This window comes from Sceloporus occidentalis, unplaced genomic scaffold (genome assembly GCF_023333645.1).
Source record: "Sceloporus occidentalis isolate IW3139 unplaced genomic scaffold, rSceOcc1.0.p SCAF_8, whole genome shotgun sequence".
Lineage (NCBI taxonomy): Eukaryota > Metazoa > Chordata > Lepidosauria > Squamata > Phrynosomatidae > Sceloporus > Sceloporus occidentalis.
This window is the reverse complement of record NW_028316988.1, coordinates 11,428,475-11,448,175: the sequence shown is the minus strand read 5'-3', so window position 1 is coordinate 11,448,175 and position 19,701 is coordinate 11,428,475. Positions and strand designations below refer to the sequence as shown.

General features: G+C 52.0%; 1 protein-coding gene across 4 annotated transcripts in view; it reads right to left on the bottom strand.

Moving 5' to 3' along the window:
* EXD3 (exonuclease 3'-5' domain containing 3) overlaps nucleotides 1–19,701 on the bottom strand; it is a 64,813-nt gene that overhangs the window by 36,621 nt on the left and 8,491 nt on the right. For 2 of the 4 annotated variants that reach the window (XM_089534596.1, XM_089534593.1), the window contains exons 2-13: nucleotides 15,283–15,341; nucleotides 13,502–13,560; nucleotides 12,502–12,669; nucleotides 11,752–11,919; nucleotides 8,493–8,546; nucleotides 7,843–7,982; nucleotides 7,406–7,506; nucleotides 5,900–5,973; nucleotides 5,742–5,780; nucleotides 2,411–2,577; nucleotides 571–718; nucleotides 50–269 (exon numbers count right to left, since the gene is read on the bottom strand). In XM_089534596.1, coding sequence (XP_089390722.1) covers nucleotides 50–269; nucleotides 571–718; nucleotides 2,411–2,577; nucleotides 5,742–5,780; nucleotides 5,900–5,973; nucleotides 7,406–7,506; nucleotides 7,843–7,982; nucleotides 8,493–8,546; nucleotides 11,752–11,919; nucleotides 12,502–12,669; nucleotides 13,502–13,560; nucleotides 15,283–15,316 — 1,372 coding nt within the window. In that variant the 5' untranslated portion in view covers nucleotides 15,317–15,341. Of the gene's footprint in view, nucleotides 1–49; nucleotides 270–570; nucleotides 719–2,410; nucleotides 2,578–5,741; nucleotides 5,781–5,899; nucleotides 5,974–7,405; nucleotides 7,507–7,842; nucleotides 7,983–8,492; nucleotides 8,547–11,751; nucleotides 11,920–12,501; nucleotides 12,670–13,501; nucleotides 13,561–15,282; nucleotides 15,589–19,009; nucleotides 19,215–19,701 lie in introns of those variants that run through there. The other 2 variants (XM_089534595.1, XM_089534597.1) reach the window with 2 other exon arrangements.

Genomic DNA, 19,701 nt, shown 5'->3' with positions numbered 1-19,701 from the left:
TGTTCCAGCTGAAGGAGAGGCTGCGTGAGGGTAGGAGAGACCCACTTACCCAGCTTTGTGATGGCTGGATCTGTGAAGAGGGCCTGGAAGAAGCGAGCGAGGCCTTTCTCTTCCTCCTTCTCCCTTCGTCCTGGCTGGAGAAGCTGCTGCATGTCCAAGAGGAAGATGCGGCCCTGGATGGCCAGCTGGACCAGGGAGACGCGGGTCTTGGCTCCCAAGTGGCCGAAGGAGGGCCGCCACTCCATGTCCACCCCGATGACCTGGCCGGACTGAAAGAGAGAAGGACATGTCACCTTCCGCCGGGTGCCAAGTGGGCTTTCTTCCCCAGAGCACCTGCCTTTATAAAACCCTTGCCCTTTGCCCACACTCTGAGTTAAAACCAACCACAGAAAAAATGATGGATAGTAAAAAAGTTTAACGGTTTTGATCAATTTAAGCACACATTAACTTAAAACAGTATTTTTTTATTTATTTAAGAATAATGATCCAAATACACACACACACACACACACTTTTGGGGGTGGTGAGATTTGGAGAACAGCAAAGGCAGCCAAAGCGCAAGACACCAACCTGCAGTAGGCCTGCTGTGTGTATCTGCACCTCTTCCCAAGTCGTTAACAAGAGGATCTGGTCCCTGGGGATGGGCAGATGGTAACAACTCCTCCTCCACCTCCTCCTGGCATCTCCATCACCCCTCGTCTGCCCTGGACCATCTTCCCTGCTCAGGAAGAGAAGGAGATTTTCAGGAAACAAGAAGCACAAGGGAACCTGAGAACGGCACATGTAGGTGAAAGCAACACTGTGCATGCAGGGGTGCTTTTATTGTATGTTGTGCAGTGGCCCCAGCCATCTGATGAGGACAAAGTGGAGGGTTGCATAGACATATGTTCTGGTTGCACATCCAGCAGTGACCCATATACATTGCACTAGAGTGGAATCCAGAACCGCTTGGGTTGCTCCACACAGTCGGCTGCAGGACTCAGGCTTTCTTGGTTTAAAAAAATCTCTAGGACACAACATTTGATTTTATTTCAGCAAGAGCAAGTGGTTGAGCTGCATCGCTTCAGACCAAAGGCGAAAGACACAAAAGTGTGGGTGGATATGAAGTTTGGATTTCCCTCATGTTAAGAAAGAGAGAGAGAGAGAGAGAGAGCACAGCAACTAAAATATAGGCTATCAGGGTAATGTTTCCAGGCTGGCTCACTCTGTGCACACTAGTTTTTTACATGATGAGGTGACCTTTTCTGTCTCTTTTTTAGTGGAAGGAATTGAAAATAAGAGTGTGCCAGACAGAGAGAGAGAGAAGTCACCCCTGCAAGTAGAAAACTAGTAGACATGAAGTGAGATGACTGGAACCATTGTCTTGATACACCAGATTTTTAAGTGCAAGAAGAATTGACTTCCAGAAACCTCAATCTGAAGAAAAGCAAGCTGGGCAGAGGAAGAGTCAGTTTTGCCCCCCTTTCTTTCTTTCTTTCTTTCTTTCTTTTATACAAGCAGGAGTTCCTGCCCGGTGCCTTTCCCACACTGCCTGCAGCCCCTGGTTTATTATTTGAAAAAATATTTGCTAAGCCGACATTGTAGGGAGCGTGTGACTAATTCTATGGGGCAGAATCGGCAGCAGCCCAAGGCAGGACTAACACTGCCCCGCACAGGGAGCCTGTGTGCACACGAGACGGTCAATATTTGTGCAACCTCCGTGCAATATTTGGCAAAGGTGTGTGAAACCCCCTCCTCTCCCCCTTCACACATCTGGGAAGATCTTGGAAAGAAAAGGGAAGGTGGGCAGGAGCACAGGCCAGTCTGGCAGGAGGGCTCTGTGCCCACCATGAGGTTCTGTGCAGCACCAGGAGGGCAGAGAGTTCAGCTCTCGCAGCCTTCACTTAAAAGAAAGAAGGGGTGGCCCTTAAGGCCATGGGTGCATCTTTGAGGACAAGATTGTAAGCCTGAGGGCAGGGAACCAGGTATTATCCCCTCTTGTAAGCCGCTTGGATTCCCAGTGATTGGGCAGCATATAAATAAATCCTATTATTATTGTTGTTGTTGTTGTTATTATTATTATTATTATGAGGGACCTTGCCAGCTTCCATACCCCCAAGAAACACTTCTCCCCATTTCCCCTTGAGAACCAGCAGCACTCATAATCCAAAGGGAGGAAGAACCACAGAAATGCTCTTTGCCCACTTGTACCATTGGGCTCCCCACAGGACTCTTTTGCCCTGGCCTGACCCACACCTGCTTTGTGCCATCTTGTAACCCATAACAACTGCAACAATAGTGGCAGCAATGCAACAAGATGCAGGCATGCACCTTTTGCCCTTGGCACAGAAGAGAATCAGCTCTGCTCCAAGGGTCCTCCTAAACCAAAGAGCGACCCAAGGGCCCCTTCCCTCCCTGCCAGTCCCCTTACCTCTCCTGGGTCCTGAGCTTCTCCATCTCCTCTGGCACCCCATGGGGCAGGCTGTCCTTGGGGAGGCCATAATGGAGAGCCCACCGGGCAGAAGTCTCGGGACCCCCATAGCGGACCAGCAGGTGGACCAGCTGCTCCTGGAGCCACTGGTTCTCCTGGACAGTGCTCTGCAAAGCAAAGAAAGATCTCTCTCAGGACGAGGGAAGCCATGTCCCCCAACAAGGAGAAGGAGAAGTACCCCCCTTGGCCAGCAGTGAATCCTCTCTCAGGAACCACTGGGCTCTTTCTCTGCCTTTGGCTCCCTTGTGGAGTGGGCCAGTTTCCTGCCCAAAACACTACTCATCTGTTCAAAGGGATGCAGATATAACCCATAAAGTTAAGTGTGTGTGCCATTTTGGAACATGACTAGGAGGAAGCGCTTGAGAGCCGCCCCATGTAAAAAGAAAGCAGAAGCTCAGCTGGCACTTTTCGGGCAAATCTTGGTCCACAAACCCAGCTGGGCTTGAAGAAGTCGGTGAAGCTTGGAAAGGTTGCAACATGGATATTGTGCATTTTGGTTGGTCCAGTAAAAGTAACACTGTTTTGTGGATTTTTGATGTGACTGGACCAGCTGGGCTGTGTAACAGATGACAGGAAGAGCCCCAAAGGCCATGGAGCTCGACCCCCTGTTACGGGGCATCCTTCTCTACACATCAAGCCGCAGTCAAGTTGGAGAGGGCTAACTTCTCTTTTCCTCTCCTGCCCCAAGATTTGCCCCCAGAGCCTAGGCCCAAATCCCATCTTCTCCCTGCTCTAGTAACCCATCAAAAGCTGTCAGGTTTTTCCCCAGATGGCAAATGTGTCAGTTGTTGCAATGCTTGTTGTAAAATAATAACAGCATGGCACACCGTTGCTGGCGGGGCAGGATTCTTCCGCTTTTGGAGCCCAAGGTGGGGGCAGCATGTGGGAACACACTGATGGTGGGGTGGGGTTTTAGCCCCCTTGGTTGCAGAAACCGGGCTTCCTCGTGCCCAAATGCCAATGGCCTGGGATGGACTCTGCAGCCTCTCTTGGCGGTGGAGGACCCATTGCACCTGCACCACCATCACAACCATCATCCCCATCCAGGGAGGGCTTTGCAGCAAGCGTTTCTTCCCTCTCCTGCCTCCTCGGCTGCTGCTGCTGCTGCGTGTGTTTTCCTCCATCCTGGGCCAGGGAGGGATTTGGTTCCCACTCCCAACAGGAGCGTCTCTCACCTTTGCAGTTGCTTAAAGCATCTCAGGAATGAAGCCCGGCAGCCACAGCAGCCGCATTCCACGGCCCGGCTGCGTTGTTCGCACATGCACAAGGCCCCGGAAAACACAATGCAAGAGCAGCAGCAGCAGGAAGAAGAGGAAGAAAAGGCAGCGACAGGGAGCAACTGCGATGGAGCCAGCCCCATCAGTCCCTCTGGCTCCGACCGGCTGCACCAATGGGCACTCCATTTTGCCACACTGCTGGGGACTGGATGCGGCCACTTTTGCCCCCAAGGAGCATGCACCCAGCACAGCTAAGGCAGAACTAGATTGCCCGGCCAAGAGATGTCAGACCTACTGACCCCACTGCAGCCGCTTCTGACCAAAGGTCAATTTCCCTGGCTTTTCCAGCAATGGCCAGCCAGCCAAATGCTCTCAGGCAGCTCACAACAAGCCCCTGGTTTGACCCAAGAAAACAAAGCCTTTGGATGGGATAGACTATAAATGCACATGGATGCTCTGCTTCAAATGATCAAATGAGCTCATAACTGTGAGAAGGTTGGCCCATTTATCCAACCCAAAGACAGACAAAGCAGAAAGCCAATCACTATAGTCATGGGAGAAAGGGGACAAATTTGGTTTAGAGCTGCATCACTTTCACAGCAAGACCTCTTCCTATTTGAGGTCTCTTATAGCTGTCCTTGGAGCTCAGGGTTTGAATCACATCTGTAGGATGCCTTGGGCAAGTCACACTCTCTCAGCAACCTAAGAATAAGGCCACGGTGGCAACTGACTCTCACAGGAGGTTTGCAGGTCAAAAAGACATGTCATGAAGGAGGCAGTTCAGAGCAGGAAGCGGGGGACCATAGGCCATGTAGTCTAGCCCCCTGCCAGAGCAGGCATCAGTACACTCAATGTACAATGCCTTGAAACATGTAAACACTGTTGCCCAACATTCACACACAGAAGGTGAAGTGATTCCCATCTGTGAGAAATGTGTCACCACCCGATCCGTCTCCTGGCGGTACAAACTGGCCCTGAAGCCACTCTGTAAAAAACGCCAGTAAGTTTGCAGCGGAGGTGAAACCTGAGCCGGGGAATTCCCACCCGGCACTCGCACTCACTGTAATCTGGGTGCTTCCTTTTTAACCAGTTGCTTTTCTGTTCCAAGTCTGCAACTGTCCCACACTCCAGATTGTCAGGCTGAGAGGGAGAGGAGGAAATTCTCTTCTGGGCAAGAGAAGGCCTGGCTACTTCCTAGGTCTCCCCCTGGACAGATGACCACTCCATGGGGCAGTCCAGGGACGGAGGCCCCCCAGGCATCCCCACACCTTGGAGGCCCCTCCATTGCTGCCCAAATGCTCTTCTGCTCCCTCGCTCTCTTGTTAATCTCAATGCATTATGCTGTCCCTGCCTCGCTTTCTGCTGCGGAGAAGGAATGCTTGAGAGGGCAGACTGAATGGACTCAGAAATTCACTCTCTGCCAATCTGGCCCAGAGCCCCCTAAATCCGTAATTATGACATTCTGGGGAGAGAGAAAGGCCTTCTTGAGAGCAAAGAGGAGTTTCTCATTTCGGTCCCTCTTCACGTCCTTTCACTCTCATCAGCAATCTTTTAAGAGCCTCTGGGGCAATCATCCTCCTCCTCCTCCTCCTCCTCCTCCTCCTCCTCCTCCTCCTCCTCCTCCTCCTCCAGCAGTTTTGGCTTCCTGGACACCAGATGACCGGTCCATTTCCCTAGACCCATAACTCAGCCCAATGCAGAATTCACCAACCTGCAAGTGCCAGCTTTTCTTTCAGTTCCTAGACCTCATGGATTTGGAGATGGGTTTCTAAAGCATCTGAGCTCTGTCTGCTGAAATCTCCAAGGGTCCGTCAGAAAAGATTTCCAGGGATCACAAGTGAGGCCTTCAGTGCCTCCAACTGCTTCTTATCTCCCCATTGCTAAGGCAGGGCAGCCACAACAAATCAAAATGAGGATTTTTGTTGAAATCTGCTCAACCGCATGATTTATGCATGTTGCAGAGTCCAACTGTTCTGGGTGCAGAATTCGTATCTCAACAGAAAAGACACGTGGATCTGACGGGCTGAAAGCAAAACCACGAAGATCGCACTTACTTGGACATGGTCAGCCCAGTTTTCTTGCGTCATGGTTTTCTGTAAGAGAAATTACGACAGAAGATTGGTAAAGCCTCCTGACATTGAAATGACAGCTATGCTTTCCTTGCAAAGACACACAGACAGACAGAAATACAGACAAACAGAGACTTGCCTACCTCAACAAACCTCTTGTGGAGCAGGTACCTGAGGGTGCCCAGGTGTCGCTGGTTGACCACATTGGGGCAAAGAGCTAGAAAAGGCCACGAAAGAAGGGAAGAAAGAAAACAACAAGGATGAATACCAAGAAGGTGGGCAGAATAGGCAGGTGGCGTTTCTGCATATATTTCACCTTCCTGCATTTGCACCTTGACCCTCCTCTCAGGGAATCCCACAGAAGCAGACCACCTTTTCCCTGACCAATGGATCTACAAGGCAGATTCAGAGAAGGGTGCCATGTCCCACATTGCCCAGCCATCTCCATGGCAAAGGAGGAGAGAGAAAGGAGCATCATATCAAAGGCCTTTGCCCAAATCTATACAGTTGGCTTCACTGTTAAATTGTGTTAATGTTTCCTTTACTAAATTCAAAGATACAGCTGTGTTAGTCTGTAGAATCAGTAGGTAGAGAGATCTTGTAGCACCTTTGAGACTCACTGAACGAATGAAGTTGGCAGAGTAGACTTATATGAATCTCAGGAAGTAGACTTAAGTCTACGAAAGCTCATGCTGCCAACTTCTTTCTTTCTATTCAAAGGTGCTACAAGATCTCTCTGTATCTTTATTAATGTTTAACAGGCTTTGGACTGTATTGCTTTGGATCTGCATTCTTCTGAACTGCTTTGAACTATCTTATTTCTTGTGAGTTGAATCCATTAGATTGAGTTCTTCTTCACTGGAGCAGCAGAAAACAAGCTCTCTCCGTCTTCCACATTTCACCTTTCCAAAGAGAGGGAAAAATCCATTGCAAAAGCTGGGAAACCACCCCAACGCCAGTGTCACAGGGAAAGTGGTGTGTATAAACCAGCCCAGGTTTATATAAAGTTAATGTACTACATATTAAAACCAAGGTGATGTGCTGAGTGACAAATGAACCCCCCTTTACCTATGCCATCTGCAAGTTTATCTAAGAGCAGTGAAAACACCCCCTTCCAAATTCAAGAGCCCCCAAGCCCCTTGAATCAGGGATGGAGGAATGGTTTAAACTCGTAAGATATTATTCTGTGTGTCTCATACAGCATCAAACCTTATTCATTCAAAACCACCAACAATGGTTCTCACAGAAGAGTTTAAAAAGAGAAGGGAAAAGGCAGCCCTCGCCTCCCCTCTAGTGTCCATCGCAGCGCGTCGGCCGGTTGGCACTGTGGGCACAAACGCCATTTGCTTCTTTTGGGTTGATCCCACCAGCCTCCTGCAGAGAGATGCTGGGGCCTTTATCTTGCCTTCCCAGGGACAGGCAGGTAACCAAACGTAATTTGACTGCAAGCTGCCCTGTTTGTTTGAACAGCAGGACAGAAATCTTGACAGTAAACAGATTTAAATAAGGAGTTTTGTGTTTGTTCTGCAATGATATTTGCAAGGGAGGCAAGGCGCAGGGAGAGCCAGGTGGGGCATCTCTGGGAAGACGCCGCACAGCCGTTTCTCCACACGAGGGCTCTTTCGGTCGCGCGGCCGGTCTGAGCCTACCTGGGTCCAGCTGGTATTTGTCCAGGAACCGGAAAACCATCCTGATCAGCAGCCGGTGGTTGACCTTCTCTGGCCTCACGCCGGATAGACCATGATACTTCCTGGAAGGGCATAGAAAAGGCCACAAGGAAAAGAAATGAACTTCCAAGGAATTTATGCTTAAAAGAGAAAAACAACTTTCTAGTTGTCAAGATTACATCTAAGAAGACTTGGCTCTGGGTGAGGGTTTGGGGGTTTCGCATGATACCGTCCACCTCTCCAGAATAAATAATGAGAAACTGCATAGTAGAGGGGAGGCAGAAGGAGGAACGGCAGCAGCTTTACTATGCACACAGGTTTTGGGGTATGTCTGGTGCAGAATGCCCTTTACTGAAGGCCAAATGGCATCACTGCAAGGATCAATTTGGGGGGCAGGTGAGCCCTTGGGGCCCTCTCACCTGGTGACCTCTTTGATCTGGAAGCCAGGGGCAAACCAGCCGTCCAAGAGCCGCAGGAGCTGCTGCTGGAGGTCCGGGTGGTTCTCCACGTAAGCTTCCACCAGGTCCATCTTTTCCTGGAGCAGCAGCGGGACACACATCTGGGGCAGCAAGAAGAGCAAGGCCGGGGGTCACCACTGACCCAGGCCCACCGAGGGCCAAAGGCCGCAGCAACCTTTTCCCACAGGAAAGTTAGGAAACCCCCAAGCCATATCGTGTGGCCCTATGGGGAAACCCCAAGAGGGCCAGAGGTTCCCCAAACCTTGAGCAAATGGATTGTGAGCTTGCAAATAAAGGCTGAAGATGCATAAAACCTGGGCAGAAATAGGGCAGCCAGAGTCACAGCCTGCAGTGAACCCGGGAGACGCAGATTTAGCCACGGAGCTCAGCTGCGGCCTCACAGGTCTTGCGAATGACACTTACAGAGGCTACTGAGCTGGTCAAAGATGCCCCTCTTGGCTCTTTCAGCCACCTCCATGCCAAGGCAAATATACGTCTATGCAGCTAAGGGATTTCAGGGTTTGCTTTTCTCTTGGGCTGAACTTGGGTTTCATCTTTAAACGCTCCCCCAAAAGAGGAGAGCAAGGTTGGGGAGGTCTGGACAGACTTACCTTCTCCAGCTCCAGCTCCGGCTGCAGCTTCAGTTTTATGCTTAAAATCGCAGCCTGGGAAACAATGGAGAGTGGGAAGAGGATGATGAAGGAGGGAGCACAACGTTTGAAGGAAAGTGTATCCCTGCATGCGCCCCATTTGGTTTGCATTGTGTGGAGAGTTGCTGCTGGGGGGCACCAAAGCCCACCCTCTGCCCCCCAGCCCCCTCCAACCCCCCTGAAGATCAAGACGGGGCACGAAGAAGAAGCCCCCCTCTCTGCCAAGCGAGGCCCCTTTGGTGGAAGATATAGGATGCCTTTCATTTTTCTTCCCCAAATGTACATGTTTTGTTTTCTGAAAGAGGACAGTTTCTTCTGAATGTTCACAGACCCCAACATGAACCTGAACTTTGTGGGAGCCTAAAAATACCCGGAAAGAAAAGAGTTTGGGTGGGGGAAAGAGGTTCAAGCCATTCCCATGCAGCTATTTTGATCAGCTTTGGAAAAGTATGGTGCAGCGGAAAATGGAGCGCACCCGACAGCGGCTCATCCTCCATGAGGTTCCCTTGCGGTTATTTTTATACCCACTTGGGAACTTTCTTTCTCTCTTGCTCTCTCTCCCTGGAAGTGGCTAATGGGAACGATGGGAAAGCGGAGGAACTAGGAATGGCAGCCGATGGGGGCCCAGAAGTCAGATCAGAGCCCAGAGGTCAACCCAGTTTCCTGCCATGAACGGTCAGGACCCAACGGAGACCGCCTGCCCCACGTCCCACCTGCAAATGGCACTCTGGAATTACTCCACAAAACGTTCCCAGGCCTCGCAGATACCTCTGGCCGCCTGACTGACCGCCGCCTGCTCAGCCTCCAGCCTCGCGGGGATTGTCACGAAGGAGGTCACATTGTTCAAGTCCCCCGAATTCTTTGGAGGCGTCAGAATCGGAGCCAGCCTGGACTCTTCCCGTGGGACCCTGTTGGGCTTCCCATCGCCCCCAAATTGAGCCAACCTGGGCCACTTTCGTCCAGGAAAAAAGTGAACAGAGGAGCATTGGGAATAAATCCTCTGCCCCAACACAAACACACACAATCCCAGCCAGGGACGCCTTCCTTGAACCAGAGACAGAGAAATGCCCCTTTCCCAGGCAAGAAAAAGACGCAGAGACAAGGCATTGCTGGGAAGACGATGGGGGACTTTGGGCTGCAATGTGGCTTCCCTCGCCAGCCTCTTTCCAGACACCTGCTTGGCATTCTGTGTCTCAAACAAGAGTATTCCTTGACTAAGGAAACCTTACAAAATTAACAGGGAAACCTGAAGAGAAAACCCTTCAATTTTTGAAACAGAACCGCTGAAGCCGGCCTGAGAAGAAGATGCAAAAGGGGGGAGGGATACTTTTTCTCTCTTTCTTCTCCCCGCTTAAGTGCAGTTATCTCTCTTTAAGTTACCTTTATAAGCTGCTTAAAATAATGTAAATAAAATAACTCAATGGACAATAGAGGGCATTCACGGTGCCCCAAAGGCAGGCGCTGCCCCATCCCAGACATGGAATTTGGTGGCACATTAAGTCATGAGCGCCCCGCTAATCGGAGCTGACAGGGCCGTCCATGGCCTTTCTGCCGAAGGTGGCAGCAAATGCGAATGTAGTGGAGGCGAGCGGCGAGACTCGGAGTGGGCTGGTGGGGCCACTGAAGCCGGCCAGACGGCCCCCTTCAGATGACAATGGCTCCCCCGTCCCCGAAAGGGGTCTGCCGGAGACAAGGGCCCCCTTTGTCTGCCCCACCGGCCGGCCGGCGCATTGGGGAGCGGGAAAGAGAGCCATTCAAGTGGGCTGGACACCCTTTCAAATGCTGGAGGGAAACCCAAGAGGGGGATGAAAGGCGACCCTTCCTCCTGCCGGCCCCTCACATCGCCTCCTCCTCCTCCAGCGCAAACGCGCACAAAACCCCTCTCCCACCAGCCTATTCAGGGGCCGCTGCTCCAGCCTCTGAGTCTGTTCAATTCCAGCATTGTTCAAATGGGGAGGGGGGAAATAAAATAAAATGGAGACAGGGGGATGAGGAGAAGGGGGGGACTGATGCCGGTTGCCATCTTGGTCCCCTCAGAAACTGTCCATCAAAACAAAGGACAGGCAGAGGAAAAGGGGGCTTCAGGAGCTCTGGGGTCGGACTCCAGCCCCCAATGCCAGCCCTCCATGGCACCCAGGAGATGTCAGGGGTTCAGAAACAAGCAGGAAGGGAGACTGCTGGCAGGAAGGGTGCAAGGTGGCCGGTGGGGTCAGCCAAGGTGGGAAGGCTATCCTGTCCTGGAGCTCAAAGGGAAGGGAGCCACTGACCACTTATGCCTGCCATGCAAACGGCTGGCCACCGGCAGCATCAGAACAGGAAGGAAGGAGGAAGTGCTAGGCAGATGAGAAAGAGGGTCCTTCCTCCCTACAGAAGGACTGCCTCTCCAAGCAGACAACGCCAGGCCAGCAGAGTAGCCATGGGGCCAGGAGAATGAGGTGGCCATAGTGGTTAAAAGCGACTTCCATTACCGGGTCTGCCAGATACCAAGCTATGCAGGGGGACAGGTGGGCAATGACCTTTGGGGCAGAGGCTGGGTGGACAAGCTCACCCCCAAACTCCTCCTTCCTCCCACTGAAGCCCTGTAGGCAATTGCTATCCTTTTGAACCCCCCAAAAAGGATGGATGGATGGATGGATGGATGGATGGATGGATGGATGGATGGCAGGCAGACAGGTGTACAGCAGGAGCCCTGGTGACGCAGTGGTTAAATGCCTGTACTGCAGCCACTCACTCAAAACCATAAGGTTGCGAGTTCAAGACCAGCAAAAGGGTTCAAGCTTGACTCAGGCTTACATCCTTCCAAGGTCGCTAAAATGAGTCCCCAGATTGTTGGGGGCAAATTAGCTTACAGTTGTAAACCACTTAGACACTGCTTAGGTGGTATGAAGTGGTATATAAATGAAGTTGGTTTGTTTGTTTGTGAGTGTCCCAAATAGTTTCCATTTCTCCTGAAAGGCTCCATCCCAGGGATGTGGGGCCAGGAGCAGCCATTGCTGCCACCCATCTGCATTCTCCAGTAGTCACCAAGACTAGTCCAGACCCTGAAAAATGGCCTCAGGGCTGCCATCCAGTGGCCACAAGGGCACACGACACCCACCGGTTTCTCCGGCCAGATAGAGGGAAGGGAAGGGGCTCTGGTTCTTGCCTCCTGGCCAAGGGAAGGAGCAGCAGAAGCAGGAAGAGCGTCCAGAGGGGATAGTAGTGGACAGAGAGGACCCACCTCTTTGAACTTGCCCTTGAGGTAGACGTGGCTGATGTGGCCCAGCAGGTGGTTGCGGTCTGCAGAGTGGAGCTGGTAGATGCCAATCAGGGGGTCCAGCAGGTTTCTGTGGCACTGGACCAGGATGGGGAAGACCTGGGCCTGGAGCTTCTTTAACTTCAAGCCAGACTGGGGGAATTGGTGGAGAGGAGGGAGGGAGGGAGGGAAGGAAGGAAGGAAGGAGTGTTAATGATTCTATGCACAGCAGCTGACATTACGCCAAGGGGTGAAGCCACAGCCCTCCCATAGATCCCCAAGAAACCCAGACTTTGTGGCTCATTGGCGCATCACTTTTCCAAGCCAAATCCCTCTCTTTCACCTCCGCAATCAGATGCATTAGCTAGCACAAAATTCAGCCCAGGGGACTCACTGCCACAAGGCCTGGCAGCAGGCGCTAACACAGAGGACTCTTTGGAAACATTGGGGGCGATGGGAGTGATGGGGGGGGGGGGATAAACACAGAGCCATGGGGCTGGAATGGACCTCAGGGTCCCTTCTGCCAAGCAGGCACACAGAACGACAGCATTTCCATAAGGGGCCATCCTATTGCTGGCTCTGGCCACCATAAAACTTGCTCAAGAGTCTGGCCCTGGATGCCCACCGTCTGCTGCCCCCTGAGAGGCTGGGAATTGGGTTGGGGATCGTGGAGGCCCCCACCTTAAGAGCCCCACGAATGAGGGCCACGTCCTCCATGGCTTTGCCCTTCCTTACCGGCTGGCTGTCCGGATGGCTCCTGAGCCACAGCTGCAGCCCATGGACAAGGAGGGCCGGCAAGCTCTGTCCCTTCCCCTTCCAGCCCTCCAGGCTGTCCAGTGCGCCCAGCAGCCAGGCCAAGGGGTCTCCGAGGGTTGCAAAGCCCACCTGCATCTCCTCCTTCAGCTGCAAAACACACACAAGGGGGCTTTCAGGGCGGAGAGGGCAATTGCACAGAGCCCCCCCCCCAAATGTTTATTCCTAAAGATTGTCATCCGTCCAAACCCATTAAGCCCATAAGAAACCCAATAGGCATCCATTTTGCTGCCGTTCCTGCGCCAAGGGGAAACTAGGCTGCTTTTATTCAGCTCCGCAGGCGCATGTGGTTGGGAATTAGTTTCAAGTATTTTAAGTGGTTTTTAAAAAATCCTTTTTAAATTTGATGGGCTGCTTAAAAAGTTTTTGGCCTCTTGAAATCCCTCCGCCATGAAAGCCCCCTTGAAATCATTTGATGGTTTGTATCGTTTTAAATTGATCATGATTCATGGGGAGAGGCGGGCAAGAAATAATAATTATAATAAAAAATAAATCATCCTAGAGGGCTAGATATAAATATTTTAACAAAATAAATAAACAAAATAGTCCATGCTGAAAGGAATTAAATGCAGCGCAGCTGTCCTCACTGTCAAGTTGGTTCCCTTCAGTATCAAATATCATACTCATTAAAGCCATTTTATAAATACATTCAACATTAAAAGTAAAGTACACATTAACGAGAGCCAGTGTGGTATATATTTTGAGCGTGGGGCAATGCCTCTAGAGACCAGGGTTCAAATCCCCACCCGGCCGTGGAAACCCACTGGGTGACCTTGCGGGGAGTGACAGATTCTCAGCCCCAGAAAGCCCTGTGATAGTATCCCCATCCACTGGAAGGGGAAGGAATCAGGAGATGTCCCTTATTCTGTGCAAAACCTGCGGAGGGTGGTGGGTCCAGCCTTTCCCTGCCGTCCAGCCTCACCTTCTCTATGTTTTTCGCTGCCCAAAGAAACTGAAGGCTTTGCAGCAGCAGGTCCTTCTCTGGAGAAGAGGAAGAGTTTAAGGAAAGAAGAAAACATGGGAGGTTTTTACTGTCCGTGTCAAGGCAGCCTGACCCTTCCCTGTCCTGTCCTGAGAGAGATGGCCTTTGCCAGCCAGCCAACCCTAAGTCTCCTTCTTTGCAAAATGCATCCCAGTATGCCGTCTCGGCTCCTCTCCGAATTTTCTAAGGGAATGAAATACACAGACAGTATCATTCACAGGAGGAAGAGGAGGAGGACAAGGAGCACGTTTGGGCCTGGAAGCAAGCAGGGTTTTCTGGGCAACAGCAACATAAATATTACAAAAATCCCAGGCTTTTTGGAGGAAGGCCTGAGAGACGGGCCAATGCTTCCTTGACCAAGTGGCGTGGGGAGAGGAGCCTTGGGTCCGATCCAGCGCCCTTCCTTTCTTTCAAAAGAAAAGCCCACCCTGCAAGGCGGCACACTTTGCAAGCCCCTCTCTTGCATACTTTAGGAAGGCCCTCCCGGCTTATCTGCCCTCTTCCAAGAAAGCACCTCTCTCGGCATCCTGTTTTTCTCATGTCAACTGAACAGGAAATCCAGCCCTTGCTGGGCCAGAAAGACATGACTGGGAGGGATGGGGGGGAGGTTTTCCTGGGACGCCTGGCTTGTTTGGGGCAGGAATCTGGGGCGGAAAGGGATGGAGGATGCCAGGACCCCCTGCCATTGTTTTGCCCCAGGTGGCCTCCCCTTCCTTGGCTTCTTCCAAGAGGATCCCAGGACCGGCCTCAGAGACAAGCTCCCCTCCCTGGCTTTTCCGCTTTCATATTTGCAAAGGAACCCCCATCAAATTCTTCTCTTGCCCTGGAAAGCTCCTTTTCTGAGCAATGTGCAGAATCCCATTATCACCACTAAGCCCCTCTGGGTGGCTTTGGGACAGGCACACTTTCTCTCACCCTGGCCTACACCCATGGGTTCTTGTTATTGTTGGGAGGAGAAAGAGGGGCCAAAGAGAGAGAAAGAGTCAGGCCTATGCATTCCGCCTTCAGCACCTGGCAGAAAGACCAGGTATAATTCTTAGAAATATAAAAGTCCAGGTGGGATCTGCACCCTCCTCTTCCTGGCTCCAAGGTGGACAAGAGGGGACTTTGAGCCTCCAAAATAAACCTATTGCCTCAGCCCCCAAGACCTCTTTCCCTCTCTTCTCCTTCTTCTCCTCATTCCCAGGCCTTGCGAATGTGGCAAAAAGCAAAGGCTGTCCCACTTCCTCCTCCTCCTCCTCCTCCATTTGAACTCAGGACTTCATTGCTCACTTGGGGCCTCAGCAGAAGGAGGAAAGCAGGGCCAGAGTCTTTGCACTTTGCAGGCCAAGAAGGGGGGGATTTCCCAGGCCTTCCTTTCGAGGAAGGCACCCAGACAGAGAGAAATCTGCGTTGTTTGTCTTGGAAAGAAGGAGCTGGAAGGGTTCCCTTGGATGCAGGGAGGACAGCTGGACATCCCAGGACTTGGCCAATGTTTCCTTTGAGCCACAGCATCTGGCCAGAGGCTGCTGGGCTCTCTGGGCTGGACCTGAATCTTCGGACTCTGGAAATGCCCCAAAAAGCATGTTCCCCTCACTGAGGCTTCCCAGGACAATTGACCCCAAACTTGCTCAGTGCAACCAGAAAAGCATCCCTGTTGCCCTTTGGGTGCCAGATTCCCAGGGGCATGTTTATGGGTGCCATTGCACAAGAGCCGAGGGAAGGAAGAGCCATGGACTCACCTTTGCCATCCGAAACGCCTCTGTCCTCCAGCATCTTTCCTCAGCGTTTAAGGGTGGCTCTAAGGGAACGAGAGGAAATGGAGTTACTTTCTGGGCCAGGTTCAGGAACCTGAAAAGGTGGGAAGGGCTGAAGCGGCATCCGTTGCCAGGCGGACATTTTGGAGACAGGCCCTCGCCTTGTCTGCCCATCACCAGCCGGGAACATATAATAATAATAATATAATAATATTTATTTATATCCCGCCTCTTCTTCTTTGAGGATCCAGGCGGGTAACAGCAAAGTTAATATACAACAATAAAAACAAGCCCCACAAGACCCCGACCCAACCCTCCCTCCCAACTATAAAAAGAGCGAGAACTCTCGCCCGACGACTCTCATACTCTGGCCCTATTGCAGGTTGAGACTATAACCCCCAGAATCCCCAACTTTCTAGGAGCCATGGCCAAGACCAGCAGCCACAGTCTGTCAATGGGCCTCTAGTGATGGAAGGAGGAGAGGTAGAAGCTTCCCCTCTTTTCTTTCTTTCTCTTTAACCAGAAAAATTCTAGACAGCTGGGAAGAAATGTGGAACGAAAAGCTGGGAGGAGGAGGAGGAGGAGGAGGAGGGCTGGACGGAGTGCTAGAAACAAAACAAATAAAGAAAAGTCAGCATCCTTGGTGTGCCATGAGACCCCCTCCTGCCCTGAGGGCCCACAGCCTCCCTCCTGACCCACTTTGGGAGACTCTAGGGGCAGAAAAGGAAGGGAGAGGGGCATTGACCTCTGCTGGGGGCAATCCCAAAACACAGCCAATGTGGCAATGTTCTTTGGATGCCAAGCACTGTCCAGTTTGGCAGATGCTCAACACTTCCAGAGGTGCTAAATATGTGCTGAAAAACAGGACCAGGGAGCAAAGCTGGGGCAGAAACACTCAGTTGTCCAGGATCTCTCAGCTGCCTGGAGAGGCCAAAGGCCACTGAGCCAGCCAGATGTTGTACCCAGAGCGCCCTCCCCAACCTGGCACCCTCCAGATGCCTTGCCTATGATGCCAGCCAGCCACTCCTTGCCACTGTGGACATTCAGACTGTGCCCACCTGCGCCATTTCCCCACAGTCCCTTTTCTATTATACTGGACAACTCTGACAAGCACCTTTGCAACAAGCCAAGCCTGGTCCCAAGTGAGAAGAATGAATGGCAGATCCATCCCAGCACTAGCACAAAAACATCCAGACCTGCAGCATTGGCAGAGGGAGAACATGGCATAGCGATGAATGCCACCCTGGCATGGAGGCACCCGAACCATCACCCCACTTCCAGGGCCTGAGACGCAAGACTACCATCAGTCACCATCACAGCTGGGAATGGCACAATACAAACACCCAGAACTCTACACAAGCTCAGAGGCATTTTCTACACACAGGTGTCTGATGGGGAGCGGTGATGGGGAAAGCTGCACCTGCTGAATTTCTGCTGCAAGGAGCCATTTTTAAAAGGGTGGGGAGGGGGGTTGTGTGATCTGTAATTGAATGAAGATGAAGAACGCTGGGAGCTGCAGTCCAACAGAACCAGGAGGGAGGTGATAGTCTTCCCTGCACAAGCTGCACCAGAGTCTGGGAAAAAGAGGGGCAGCATGGCTGGTCATTTATTTTGGACAGTGAAGGGTCTGAAAGGAACAATGGAAGCAGCAGCCCTGAGGCTGCAGCAAAAAATATAAGCCAGAGAGTCCAAAAATGGCACCTGAAAAGATGAGGGAAGAATAAACGGACGGATGGAGGAATAAAGGAAGGAAGGAAGGAAGGAAGGAAGGAAGGAAGGGCACTGCTTGGATTTGGAGAAGGAGGAAAGCCTCCACCTCTCTCTTTCTCTCTCTGCAGTTGTATAAATCTGGCATCTCTTTGCGTTTTGCTCCAAAGGGGGAGAAGGAGGAAAGGGGGAGAGACCCACTGGCCTGTCTGAGATGTTTTGCATTTTTAAAGTCTGGCCTAATAAAGATTCCAGACCCATCTCCCCAGAGCAGCCTCTGCGTCTGCTGCGTCAGGAGGAGCCCTCGCAGAAGCCGCCCAAAACCCCCATCTCTCCCCCCTCAAATCTCCCCAAGGCTGCATTGTTCCAAGTCTGGCTGTGTTCAAGGGGGAGAACCAGAGGAAGAGGAAAGTGAAAAGAAGGGGGAGAGGGATCCCCATTGAAGGGGGAGAAGGAGGGGGCCATAAAAACAGCCTGTGGTTAAATTCCCAAAGCAAGGTCCCCAGAAAAGGACAGACACTCTCAGGGCTGCTGGAGTTCTTCCATTGCTGTTGTTGCCGTTATTGTTGCATCCTCTGGGTTATCTATGCCCCAAATGTAGATATGGAAGGGACTCAAGCAAACACCAAACTGCTTTGGGGAATCTCTGTTGACTACAAAATATGTCTAAAGAGCAAGTGGGCTGGGAGACTCTGGGAACTGTAGTTCATACAAAGTAACTTGTCCAAGCCCTGACAGATTGACGCATACTAACAGTGCTTTTCCTGTCCCCTGGCAGCAAAACCAGACCAAAGATGGTTTAGAGTGAGAAATCCACCTCAGGGATTTAATGCCAAATGTCTAGTCCTTCCCTTTGCAAAGGCTGGACAATCCTTGCTGATTTCCCAGGCAGAAGGTTTTGGAGAGGACTTAAAAACAACAGCTCCACCAACGCACCCCCATTTCGCACACAGAGCCCACCTGGCCTCCAGCCTCTGTCCGTCAGAGGCTCCGGGAACCATAAGCCACAAACTGGGGTCAGTGGGGGAGAGGCAGACTAGGAGCCAGGACTTTCCAAGAACGAAAACAGCTGTGAAAAGGAAAGGGAGCCAAGCATCTTCCTGGCCGACTGCTGGGGAGGCGGACTCTCCTGCACTCAAAACAAGCCAAAACCCGGCCTCAGAGCAACAAAAGAAACGTGATGATGATGATGATGGTGATGATGATGCCTAAGCCTGCTGCTTGTGGGACAGCCTGCCAAGCCAGGGAGGATTCCCCCATCGTCTCCCCCAAAGCCTCCGCCCCATACAAGGGAGGGAGGGGGTCAAGGGAAGGCGGACGCAGGGATCCCCAAGGGAAGCATCTGCAAGGCATTTTGCAGCGAGGGCCCCGGCGGCAGCAGCACTGGGAACAGCTCCGGCTCCAACCAGGAGGGGTCAAGAGCCCTTTCCTCCGGCCTCAGCCAGAAAGAGGCCCCTGCAAACACAAACAAAGACAGAGACACTGGCAGGGACACCCTTACATGCAGCCAGGCTCTGCTTTCTTGCCTTCTGTAAGCCTCTAATAGCCACTGCTTTGTCCCATTGTGTTTGTGAGAGAGCCTTCAAGTCTCCTGTCTTACTTACAAAGATCCCATGGATTTTGTAGGGTTGTCTTCAGCAACACATGGCTGCCCTAAAGCCAAGAGCACCAGAATGGCAGCAACTGATAACCAGAGGCACAAAAAGACTGGGAGGCAACCACAGCCATCCTGACTAGTAGCCATGGTTTTCATGTTTGGATTGTTTAACTGCATTTTTAATCTTTGCATGTGGCCCATTTTGGCTCAGTTTTAACTGCTGTAAGCTGCCCTGAAGTGAGTTTGCAAAAGCTGAGAAGTCCTGGACAGAGCCTCATTCAGCAGAGAAAGCAGCAACAGCAAAGCCACACTGAGCCCCAAAGTGGAGGAAATGGCTGCCAATTGGCATAATAACCAAGGCCTGATGAAACAAAATGAAAGCGGAAGGAATAGCTGCAAGAGACTGACCACTCTCCCAAGTCCAGCCAAAGGCTTCCAGCCCAAATGCCGCTGCTCCTTTTGCTTCTAATGATCACAAAAGCAAACAGCTCTGCAGAGTAGTGCAACTGTTTCCTGCGAAGGAGGAGGAATCCCCCCCAGAAAAGGGGACTGGCCCCGGATTCCCAAGTCCCCCCTTTGGCTGAAAAGGACAACGTCAAGGTTACTAGCAGCAGCAGCAGCAGCAGCAGCAGCAGCAGCAGCATCCTCCTCCTCCTTGGAAAACCTAGCTAGCTGCCCCAACCGCAGCAGCCCATTTCCTGGGGAAGGCTGCCCTCTGCTGCTCGTAGCCGGTATTGCTCCCAGCCAGGAGCAGTGACTCCCAAGAGCTTTGGGCGAGGAGGCCTCTGAATCTCCCAAGAGGTCCAGCCCCCTCAGCGAGGGAGGAAGGAAAGAAGGAAGGAAGGAAGGAAGGAAGGAAGGAAGGAAGGAAGGAAGGGGCTGGTTGCCTGGGCTTTCTTGGGCCCCAGCCTCCTTCCTCGGGTGCATTTGGGGGAGTGGAGCCCTCCGCTCCTGCCCCTGCATCCCAGGAAGGAGGCCTCGGTCTTCCTGCCTTTCAGAGGCCTCTGCGCCCTCCTTTCCCAGGACCACCACCGCAGCCCCCCTTCCTTCCCCCAAGGAAGGAGGCAAGGCAGGAAGGGCCCCCCCTGGCCTGGCAGAGG